Source organism: Chanos chanos, chromosome 1 (genome assembly GCF_902362185.1).
Source record: "Chanos chanos chromosome 1, fChaCha1.1, whole genome shotgun sequence".
Classification (NCBI taxonomy): Eukaryota; Metazoa; Chordata; class Actinopteri; order Gonorynchiformes; family Chanidae; genus Chanos; species Chanos chanos.
The window spans coordinates 47,180,012-47,192,541 of NC_044495.1; the positions used below are offsets into that span (position 1 = coordinate 47,180,012).

Genomic DNA, 12,530 nt, shown 5'->3' on the forward strand with positions numbered 1-12,530 from the left:
ACAGTTACACCTTCTCCACAGCATTTATGATGGCAGTTGACCCAGCTCCTTTGATGACTACTGTAGTCAGAACAAATCCCCACAAAATACCGTGATGACTAAAACGTTTTATGCACAGTGGAGGTGTCCTTCCATTCTCTTCTCCTAATATTCTGTGATTAAGATTAATCTGTCTCCCAGTTTCAATCACACACAAAGGACACAGATTATCTGCCAGGTTCACGTCTGGTCAAGCTATTACCGGTGAGATCACTCCCTGAAAGTGCCCTTTTTAATCTGTACTCGTGTGTTCCTTCCATTCAGTTTGTGAAGACTGTGAAAAGACTTCCTGTCCCTCCTGCTCTACTTCTTCGCTGGCTTTATTTTATTTATTTATTTGTTTGCTTGTTTGTTTGTTTGTTTACTTTTTTGCAGGGGTTGGGGTGGGGGTGGATTAGGGTGTCTCTAAAAAGCTGGAGCCTTAACTCTGACACTGCACTTTCACTACAGACTCACATCCCACGATCTTTCAGTCCCTTTGTTCTTCCACTCCTATACACTTACGACTGTTTACCCTTAGGAAGATGTCTCAAGTCTTAGTCTCTCTCCACATTTCCTTCTGATCTCATCAAGACGAAGCTTTTGTCTTCACATCTGTTCATCAGAGGCCTCATTTTGTAAGCTGGTGTGTGGCACTATTTTCTGCAAAAAGCACAATACAAATAAGTAATTCAGTACTTAAAGTAACAACTGATGAAATGTGTGTTATGTGTATCCAAATGAAATTCAGTTAAGCTCTTATTAAGGCCACAGTATATTTGGTATTTTGACTATTGTGCAAATAATGTTGGCCACATAGGTGTATCACCAAGTCCTAAACCAGTTTCGTTTGGGATTGTGAGTTCTGCAAGGGAGGTTCTAGAAAAGGTTGCTTGGTTGTATAGTGCACACATTAACAGCAGTTTGAAAGTAGTTGCTTGCCTAGACCTTTATAAAAACAATAGCAGCTCTTGAACACGGAACAGCTAGAAAAAGGGAAACATTTTGGTAAAACTAAGAGTACAAGGTATATTTTGAAAACAGGTGCTTTCACGCAGGTGTGGTTAATGAGTTCATTGTTCAGTTCATATCTCATCATGTTCTAACACATGGGATCAGTTACCCATATTTTGGCAACCACAGCTAGAGGAAGAGATCTCATCTAGACTTGGAAAGAGGGGTGATTGTTTAGGCATGTTTGGTAGGCACTACACTGACACAAAGACTATTCTGCTCGTGGATGTTTCACAAGGACTAAGGTGGATGAGGTGAATTTGGCAGGACAGTCATAGAACTGTCAGTTTGGAGCTTTACAGAGGGGGGTACTACCACTGTTCATCATGCCCCACATACAAGCCCTAATATGCCTAAAAATGCCCACTCACACTGGTGGTGGAAGAAGGGGTATGGCCAAATGAATCAGCCTTAACGGACAGACATGTGCATAGGTGAAAGAGCCCTTTAGGCCTTCACATTTTTTCCCGCGTTGAGAAGTTTTGGCCGCTTAGTTTTGACATGCTAACATGGTTTATGTGTGTTCTATTTTACAGACAACAATTGAAATGGCACCAAATATCAAAGCATTCATTTTCATCCAATGGTGATGACTTTTCGTTCCTCACTGGAGTGGTGTCTTCCAGGACGGTGGTGTCCTGATGCCAAAAGGGTGGTCTCTAAATGTTTTGATGAGCATGAAAACGACGTAAACAATGCACCACAGCCGATTCAGACACCACACCTCGAGCCAACGTAACACTTAGAGTGAAATTCTGGAGCGGGTCCTGAGACAGCCTTTCTCTCTCAACCACCACGAACAAAAAACTTCACAGAGGAATGGTGTTGTGTCTGTCAGAGGAGCATAAAAAGGAACTGCTGCTGTTTATGCCACCCCACCCCCAAAAAAAAAATCCAGCTCCCTCTGAACAGGGCCACCAAACACGCTTTTTGGTTTACATGCTGAAACTAAAGACTCAGTACTTGATAAAACTCTCAGTGGCCGCAATTTACTTCCCAGTGTTCTTTGTGCAAGGAAAAAAAAAGAGCTTTAGTAAATGAAGAAAGATGCAGTGTTACACAATGACAAGTATGTATGGCGGAGTCTGACTCACTGACTTGTCTGAAACCATGTGTCAGAAAGCCTCAGGGCTACTTTCAGTATCAAGAGGAAATTTCCTATTGCTACTACTGCTATACCCAGTCGAACACACAGACGCCTCACTGACATGAATAAATATCTGAGATATTTCATACATAAACCTACTATTATCTTAAATGACTCAGACTGAATTCCACTGTCTGTCTGTCCGTCAGTCTGTCTGTCTGTCTGTCTGTCTGTCTGTCCGTCCGTCCGTCTGTCTGTCTGTCTGTCTTGTGTGATTCTGTTTGAAACAACAAAAATTTCATAGCATAAACTTCAGGGCACAGAGGATAACAAAAGCACAGATTCTGGGGTCCAGTGCAAACATGATTTCAGTTTATTTCCAACAAAACAAATGATCACCAGCATGGGCAAGTAAAACTCATGCAAACATGAAAAACTGGTGCACCTATATAAACTCAAAGGGAAAGAAATACACAGTAGAGTTACTAGAACATTCTATCACACCCATTTGTAGTGCACAGCCCAAATACAGAATGAGAGCAGGTTTCACAAATGGAAAACAAAAGACCAGGATGGGATAAGAGAGGAAGGAGGGAAAAGAGAAAACCTGTTGTGTGACAAAGAACATCAAGGGTGTGGATCTGTGAATAGAGAAGATTGTGTGTGTGCGTGAGCGCGTGCGTGAGCCCGTGCATGTGTATCTGTGTGTGTGGTTGCAAGGGTGGGTGGACCACGAGCTAAGTGACGGGTAAGAGCGTGTGTTTGTGCGTGTGTGTGTGTGCGTGTGTGTCTGTGTGTGTGTGTAAGGGGTGTATACTAAGTCAGTGGAAGGAGGGTCGGCCCATGTCTTTCTGGACTTTTATAAGAGAGGCAGACTGGGCTACCCCTGCACACACGTCTCAGGAGGATATTACTGTGGAAACGCTCATCAGACAGGGAAAAAGAGGACACCCGAGCCAAGCTGAGAGATGAGCAGGCAGAAGGTTTACCTGGATAAACTCGCTCGCACCTTCCAGATCCGAAACAAACTCCTACGGCAGGGGCTGGCAGAATGCCTGGGCACCCTTATCCTGGTGGTAAGCAGATATTTCAATTTAAAACATTTAAGATAATATTTCAATGGGGGGGGGGGGGGGGGGGGGGGGGGGGGGGCATCATCCCAGGATATTTTAAAAGCTGTTCATGTAATCGCCTTGCATTTGGCATGTACCATAAATTAAATACCATATAAAGTGTTATAGAACACAACTCAACCCTGTTTAAAATTAGATATAACCATATTACCACTGAGGGGCATGAATGGTTACCCTGTAGAATTTGCCATACAAAGGCAGGAACTATAAGATAAGGAACAGGGAAACAACTTTAATGTGTACAGTACTCCAAGTGTGTTTATGGAACAGGGAAGTGTTACCTGAGATTCATAAAGCACCTGAGGGATTTTTTCCATTGTGTTTTTTAAAAGTTTACCCCATTGCACACACAAATTTTTAACTTTACAGCACAATCTTGATAACCCCCCCCCCCCTTCCCCGCGTGCCAATCATCCTCATCCCCAGAAAAAGTGTGAAACTGGAAAATTGTTATTGTTTGTATATTGGCCACATATCTCTCACTGTCCTATTTACAAACTGGTCACCAGCATACTTTTCAGACATCCTAACGGACAACACAGTGTAGGAGTCTGTAAAGTGGTAACTCTGTTAATTGCCATGGCAACCCTAGAATAAATAAAATACCTACCTCTTTTAGATAACTGGACCTATAAAAGTGGTAATAGTTTGGAGAGTGGTTATTAACGCAGGAGCGATAGGAGCTATCATTAAATTAACGGAGGATATTATGATGTATGGGTTTGAGTATTCAGTCAGCAGTTTGTAGTTTGTTTGGGGTTTTTTTTTGTATTCCGACTAATCAGAATATCGTCTCGACCACTAAAACCAGGGAACATCTGATCCGTCTGAGCGGTACCTAGTTCACCACCACGACAAATAAGAAAAAACAATAGGTTTATATTTTTCCTCCGAATTTCGTAGCGGTCTCCCCTTAGCCCCCCGATAAACAAACCAAAAGTAACAGATGACACCAGTCACTCTTGGTTGCAACATCTTAAATGTTACTTTAAGTAGCCTACAGATATTCACAGTACTTCGTTAAATGTGCGCTCGACAGAGAATCTAAAAATCGATAAATGTTAAACGGTAGTGTCTACGTTGAGAAAGAGCACGCATAGCACAGAGGCTTATCATAGAGACATAACACAAACAGGTGTGTCGCACCGAAAGTCAGTGACACAGCAACTACCACTGTGACATGACTCATTGTGTCAGGACATTAATACGTGACAATGACGCCACATACAGCAAAAACAATTCAGAGTCTATAACCAACATAGATCCTCCTTAGCAGCTATTGTCTTTTCGCATAGCGTGATATTAGATCAATACTGATGACTGAAGTCATATGAGGAACACAGGGGTGAGTTATTTTAAGGGTGGGGACAGGTGTTTTAAAGGTGACATTTCACGCAGGTACAAATATACCAAATGAGTCAACTAAAATACAATTTACGCGCCGTCAGTTCTTCATAACATGCACACGTAAATCGACAAAACACCATTGCAATGCAAACTTACGTAAGAAATCAGAGAGCATGAATTACTGAGAAGTAAGTCATCGGTTGTGACATGTTAGTGAAGGAGAAAGGCGGATGTCCGACAAAACATGTCTATCAAATGTCATTAGTCCTCTGCTCAACAGTTGTCCTTTGTCTCTGGAGGACATTGCTCTGCGCTCATGAGCCCCGTGCAGGGGTCAGAAGTTAGGAGACACGCAGTTCGTCCTTCATCCGCTAAGACTGCCGATTCCGCTATTTGTATTAATAGCCATATTTTTATAATGCTGCAAACTGAGGGGGTTAAAAAGTCGCTCGTTTGAGCTTCATATTCCGTATATTATTGTATAGTGACTGAATGGTGTTCAGTGAGTTGATTAGTTGAGTTGAGTTGATCCTCTCCGAGGTTGTTCAAGTTAAACAAATCAGTTCGCAGGACGGTTCTGAACATGTTACGGCTTGAACGATCACATTTAACGGCTTAGTTGGCATTGAGGTATAAATGATTTCGCCGTTACTCATTGGTGTGAGAATCTGTTAAAGCAGTGCGGTTCTTTACTGTGCGGTCAGAATGAACCCATTAAGAAAAACCATCAAAAACGTGTGATTGATTAATCCAGAGCAGACAAGTGAACTACTGAAATACTGAAAACTACAGAAATACTGCTGAAAGCTCCCAAGTATCGAGCCTCACATTCAGGCAATATTAAAACAAAAAACAAAAAAAAAAACTAGTCGCAGCACGTCCCATCAGTGTCACTTCCTTAGCCAAGGCCTTAACAATACCTGGCAGGAAACCTCATAACTGAAGATGGATACCAATGACATAGCTGCAAGCGAAAGCCCTCACCAAAGATGAAGTCAGACTGAGAACTTAGATTTAAACACTTGTTGGTCTACATGGGGATTTTTCTTCTTTCCCCTCTGCAAGCTGTAACAAATGACTCCACATATGTAAATTTTCGGTCAAATACAGCAGAAATTTTTCCACTGCAACAATGCATGTTTCTGCACAGACAACATTAAGCAGCCTAACGCCTTAATCCCTGGTGTTTATCAAGGCATTCAGTGCAATTCAAAGTTAATCTATTTTGCAACAAAGTAATTCAACAGTGCAGTAGTCTGCACTAGTCATTTCGTTCATGTAAACACACATATCCAACCACAATGGCAATGATTCTTGGTGTACCTCTTGTTAGTCATGGTTTGATCATTTATAATATAAATCACGCACACAAACGCACGCGCGCGCAAAGGTATGCAAGTTGTGGAGGTTGGTTGTAGTATACATATGTTGATATTTATGTCTGTATGGGATATCATAGAGAAACCTGTCGGAATGTGGGTGCTGTCTGGATGAATTGTGTTCTGATCGGGGGTGGTCGTACTGAACGTCTGTCTTTGCTCTATTCGCAGATGTTTGGCTGCGGCGCTGTGGCTCAGCTGGTTCTCAGCGGTGGATCACACGGCATGTTCCTCACTGTTAACTTCGCCTTCGGCTTCGCCGCTACCCTGGGAATCTTGGTCTGCGGCCAGGTGTCAGGTAAACTTTACACCCCTCAAATTGGGTTCAAAGCTACTGCTGTGTATGTGTTAAAATGAAAACAAAAAAGAAAGAAAGAAACGAGTCGGCTTTGAAAGAATAGGGGTTCAGTTAAGTTATATAAATGAAGTATGAAAGAGCTAAGAGCTAATAAAGAGTTAATGTACTCTGCTCCTTTAGGTGGACATTTGAACCCATGTGTGACTTTGGCTCTTTGCCTTCTGGGAAGATCCAAATGGAGAAAATTCCCGGTTTACTTTGCCTTCCAGACACTTGGTGCCTTTTTGGGAGCAGCAATCATTTTTGGCTTGTATTACGGTAAGTGCCTCCTGATCTGGGATTATGATAGGTTGGTTCCCCCACAGCTGTGATAGAGAGGATGCTTTTGTCTGGAGTTTTTTTTTTAACAGTTGACATGTCTTGTATGTGTTGGCCTGTCTGATACCAGATGCTCTATGGGACTTTGCTGGAACTGAGCAGCTTGTTATTGAGGGACCCAAGGCTACGGCTGGAATCTTTGCCACCTATCCCGGCAGACATCTTACCATCGTCAATGGTTTCTTTGACCAGGTGACTGACTGAGCACTACAGACTCCCTCAAAATTTACAGTCTATTCTCCATAAACGCTGACAAAGAATGTACCATTTTCGGTCGCTTCACTCTACAGTAAATGCGTGATAAAACCATAACAAGTTAAGTGAACTACCTTGAAATTTCATAACGAAATACCGGAGGCAAAATATGTACTATGATGTAAGAACTGCCTAAAACAGTGTAAAATAACCATGTGTTAAATCTATGCAAGCCAGTCCAGACTTTGTTCATCTGTCTCTAATTATGGATCTTTTTTGTCTGTTTGTTTGATTTTTGTTTAGATGATTGGTACAGCTGCACTAATTGTTTGCATCCTGGCCATTGTGGACCCATATAACAATCCCATTCCACCCGGTCTGGAGGCCTTTACTGTGGGCTTCTCTGTGCTGGTCATTGGCCTGTCCATGGGCTTCAACTCTGGATATGCAGTCAACCCTGCCAGAGACCTGGGTCCTCGAATCTTCACCTCCTTGGCTGGTTGGGGACCTGGCGTCTTTACGTAAGTCAATATGTAACCATTATCAAAGTATTAACAAGCTGAACATAGTTTAAACAAACAGGTAGGATCTTGAACTTATCTTGTGGGAATGTTTTTTTTTTTCTTACCAGTCTCGTTATACGCATCTTTATGACTAACAATTACCAGTCTTGAAGTAAAACAATGACTGTTTGTTTCTGTCTCTTTAACAGTATCAGAGACTGTTGGTTCCTGGTCCCGATTTTCTCCCCTTTCCTGGGCACCATCGTGGGAGTGATTGTGTACCAATTAATGGTGGGTTTCCACACAGAAGGAGAGGACAGAGACAAAAGAATTCAGCAGGCCCAGGAGGAGAATGCCAAACTTAACGACATTACCATAAAAGACGGCACTGCTACCTCATGAACGTGATTCTACTCCACTCGGCCACAGGCTTCCAAAACAATTCCCGTGTTTCGCTTTTCCAAAGATATGTAGGTCCAAGGCATTCTGAACAGAACTTTGAGTTTTCCCCTTTGAGCATGAACTGCAGATCAAAGAGGGTGACAGGGATTACAGAGGAGAGATAATGATGTATATATAGACATGCTTGAAACATTATTCAACTCTTCTGTTCATGTGTGTTTTTCATTTGCCTTTGAGGGCTCCTCTCGAGTTCCCACAATAACGAGAAAAGAAAATTCTTTATCTTCTCAAATGATGTTTATTTTCTGGTTTATAAGAAAACAACATACAAAAGTAGCGTTGTGAAACTTCTGTTACAGTATTGCTTGTCTTTTTTTTTTTTTGAACAGATCAATTTATATGTATATTTTTTTGTATTTTGATATTGACAAATGTATGCTCTCAACAATTGTTGAGCCATTAAGCAAACCAACATTTTCTATGCTATTGTGTCTTGATGTAAAATGAGTATAATCCTTACACATCCAATCACTATAATGTTTCTGTCAGTTTCTGATATAACTGACCATTTTTTTTTATAATTCAGTCCTGATGTTTCAGTGAGTTTTTTTTATTCTGTATTTTTATTGTATATGATGAATGGATTTGAAGAAAAAAATGGCAGAGAAATCCAGAACAGTACAGCTGACTTCTGTGATGTGATTGTATTTGGTCCAACAGATTGTTCTTGATGTTGAAAATCAAAGTCTGTCTGCCTTAAGTAACATGGCGTGACTTCCAATGCATGTTTTCTAATGTGCTTAATTTTTTTTTTTTTTTTACATAAGGGCTAGGGCTTTGTATCATATTAAAAATACAAACTGTAACTGTGTGCGATTTTCTTCGAATAGTGTTCCACTGAAGCCCCCCCCATCAATGTAAGTGTGTAGTCTCGCTTTCTCTCTCTCTCTCTCTCTCTCTCTCAAAAATAAAAGGTTAAAAAAACGATGGAAAATTACCAGGACAGGAGCCTGCTTGAATGATTTAGACGGGCACATTGTGGGATTGGCACTAGGCTGACTAAGAAGGTTTTCACAGGTCTGGGCAGACTCATGATTACGGAAACTACTGAGAATAAAGGGCGAGACAGAGCTGAGAAACCTATCCTGCTCAGGTGGAAGGGGAAAAAATAAACATGAATTGCCCTGACACTGATTGAAATAAAATGCATATTACAGACATTTATACTATTTGTAGCTGTATGCTCACGGACAGTAGCTATGATTACATTTGGTCGATTGATTTTATGTTGTGACAGAGCAAGAATTAAACTCACATCATTCAAACCATCTTGTTGCTGTTGCTGTTGCTGTCTAAGGCAACAAGCAAGTTTTAAAGCCCAATTCAAATCTCATTCATGTACTCAACGAACTAAGAGAAATGTTTGCATTCGTAACGAATCGGAGCAGACTGAAACAGCTTAATTCTCAGGTCCAGCACTGGCCCTGATTAAAAGAATGTCCAATAATTATGGCACCAGAAAAATTACATAAATTATCACACCTGCCAGGGAACCAAGTACATGGCAAGCATAACCTTCAACTTCAGCTAAAGAAGTGGAAAACTGAGTTAAATTCAGAAAAGCACATGTTCTATAAAACGGAGCAGATCTGTTTTCTGATGACAATGACAGACTAGCTCCCAAAAAACCCTTAAAACATCAAGGGTTATGTTCAACATTTCTGACAAGTGCCAAGAGTCTGGCTAAACTTTTGTCCAGTGTTGTGGTGGACTGAGGACATGGCCAGTGAATCAATATATTTTATTCACTGATTCTGATTCTTAGACTGAGGCTTGGCTTCTCATTATAAGCAACACCCTGATTTGCATATATTTCAGGCAATAACCATGTCAGTGTGAGTGATATGCAATATTTCCCTATCCTATCTCCTGAGGCCCTGAAACGCCGCAGTTTAAACTTGTGTGCTACCTGTTCTTCCTGCACTGCTATTTCATCTTTCAAGCCCTTGATAATTAGCTTATAAGTTGAATCAAGTATGTTTACATCACAGGAAGAGTTCTAAAGCATTTAGCTCTGTGGGCATTCAACACTTGGGGAGCTGTAGTGTAATTACACACATTCATTTCCATAGTGACAACTGTGGTTGAGGACTGGAGGCCAGACATCTTGTATCAACACGCAGTCATTATTTACTGAACACTAAGACACTCAACAGACAAAGCCTGGAAGGTCTGGAAACGGTCTTGATGCCTGTTATTGGATGACCAGTACACCTGAAGAATGGTAGTTCCAACACTCATATCAGGCATATCGGTATATTTTCTCACTTGGATGATATTACACACCTATACAAAACCTCCAGTTTCAGAAATCAGGTCGCTCTTTTTTTCTCTTCCTGTCTTTCATTCTGTTCTTTTCCTTTACCTGGGTCATTAGAGATCTCGTTTTACACCAAAAAGCAAATCTGTTCTATTTTCTGCATTGAGTAAACGTCTGGGAGAGAGCGAAAGAGAGAGAGAGAGAGAGAGAGAGAGAGAGAGAGAGAGAGAGAGGGCAGTGCCTGGCCTTGTTTTTCTCATTGTCCGTTGACAAGCCCTGTGTTTTGTTAGCACACGCTGAGGTTTTGCCCCCGCTACATTCCACTAAACCTCACTTCATGCTTGATCATCCCATGTGGTGATCTGTCTGCAGGTGTTGTGTCTTAAGTGACCTTTTTCATTTATTTGCTTTCAGCAAATATGGAAAAATTTCTTGTCAAAGTTTGAATCAAATATGATACTGTTACACAATGCATTTTCTTCCTTCCTCTGGTGTACTGTAATCAGTCTGATCCCAGAGTATAAAGAACACCAGATAACCTGAGATTGTAGATATTAAAGAGTAAAATAAAACAATTTTGAAAGGCCTTACCTAACACCAGAATGTCTGATTCACACAGGTAGGATTGACTGAACCGCTGAGGTGAAAACAGCTTTAGCTTCATTAGCCAAAAACCACATAAACAGGTAGCAGGAGAGTGTAACGACTTCACAAACCTACTTCCTGCACACGGTAACAGTTGGACTGTTTTACAAACAGAGCTGCCCTGAGATTCAAACATGTCAGGGAGCTAAAGGTAGAGGCAAAGAAATGCAAACTGCCCACCTGGAAAGTAACGTTCTTTCCAAAAGGTGATATTGTCAGTGTAATATATGATTCATAAAAGAGGAGTAAAGAAGGCTTGCTGACGCTACTCTATCTCAATCCAAGGCTTCATCGTAACTTGTCCTAAAAAAACACGTGTGAGGTCTTGCCAAGGATCAGGTGCGATGCCAATCGACCTTTGCAGAGGTCCAGCGAGTCAGTATGAGACACTCTCCGCTGTTTTCCAAAGCTTTTAATCAACAAAGTGTTACTTTCCTCTTTTGTCCCTCATAAAGAGCTCCTAAATTAGCATGTGATGTTTTTACAAGGCTCCTGCCCAGTGGCCCATATCCCTGCATCTCCTCCATGTTTTCGAGATGCCTCAGGTCTCAGACAGACACCTAAAGCGTATCCGCCCATGTGTTGTGCATGTGTGTAAAAAACCAGTCCAACCATATGGAGGTAACTGTACTTAAATGACTTCTCTTAGAAACGCAACAGAGATTTTGCCAAAGGCCATGACTCTAGATTTATTTTTCATCTCTTTGCACAAACTAGGTGTAGTACTTTGGCAGACAAAAGATTCCAATGAGCTGCATTCGCCTCCACATATTACAGTGAACAAAAACGTTGCATGCCTGGACAATAACTAATTCTCTGACCACACATTAAGCTCAGGAGTCAATGTTTCTTGAGAACAAACACATGTTTTTAAATTTTTTTTTCTTTCTCTAGAACTACTGAAATCTATTTCTTGTGAATGTCACCTTGGCTGAACTTAAGAACCTCAGACAGGAGTACTTCATCTGATTTCAGTGTTGTGTCGCAATGTTCCCAATTTACATAGACATCATTGAAAAAAGGCTATTGCTTGGGGTACAATGAAATTGCGTAACTCTACAGAAAAACAGCCATTCTACAGATCAGGTCTAAATCACAGATGGAGTCATTCAGACCATGTCAGAGGGGAAGAGGGTCTATTGGACAGGAACGCGACCAGACCAAATAAAAGCTCAGACTCTCCTGGTTGGAGACAACTATGTTTATCAGTAGATAGCTGTTCGTGGGGGAGAGGGCATCTTCACTGTTTTGTCTGGAATTAATAGGTGATGAGGAAAGACAGGAGGCTGGCTGCCAAGTGACCTAAGCAACCTCTGTAGTAACTAGCCCTTATCGGGTTAGCAATCTTATGCGTTACGCGACCGACAAGAGCAATTTTCTAAATTATGCCAACTCATTTGCGTGTACATGTCAGTAAAATCAAACTCTACAGGGAAAAAAACTGCAAAGACAGTAAAACAACAGGAGATTCCTACAAATAAATCTGCAATAGCTTCATACGTATATGTATGTATATAAATTTGACACTGAATGTTCATGTCTTGTGTATCTAACATAGACACATTCACTCCAGCGTGAGAATGTACTGACTCTAACGTCATTCTGCTACATGGGTACAGCATGCATGACTCAATCCTAGTGCATTCACACTGGGGACAATGATTAGCCTTCTGACAGCACGTTAAATGCTAGCTAGGTTAAAGGACGAAACAAGGCCATTATTGTAATTGTTCTGTATGCTTTACAAATCACTGTAAACAACCTCTTCTCTTTTATATTCAATCCAAAGGGCAAACATCCAATAAAACTGC

The 12,530-nt window shown here is 41.2% G+C and overlaps 1 protein-coding gene across 1 annotated transcript; it reads left to right on the forward strand.

Moving 5' to 3' along the window:
- The first annotated feature begins 3,087 nt into the window (after positions 1–3,087).
- On the forward strand, positions 3,088–7,374 carry aqp3a (aquaporin 3a). The gene is made up of 5 exons (XM_030770727.1): positions 3,088–3,195; positions 6,150–6,276; positions 6,457–6,594; positions 6,725–6,846; positions 7,153–7,374. Exons 1-5 carry the CDS (start codon positions 3,088–3,090, stop codon positions 7,372–7,374), a joined length of 717 nt encoding a protein of 238 aa, XP_030626587.1.
- Positions 7,375–12,530: the final 5,156 nt, after the last annotated feature.

Coding starts and splice junctions, on each gene's coding strand:
- aqp3a (XM_030770727.1), top strand. CDS start 3,088: ATGAGCAGGCAGAAGGTTTACCTGGATAAACTCGCTCGCACCTTCCAG. Junction 3,196..6,149: donor TGGGCACCCTTATCCTGGTG/GTAAGCAGATAT, acceptor CTCTATTCGCAG/ATGTTTGGCTGCGGCGCTGT. Junction 6,847..7,152: donor TCAATGGTTTCTTTGACCAG/GTGACTGACTGA, acceptor ATTTTTGTTTAG/ATGATTGGTACAGCTGCACT.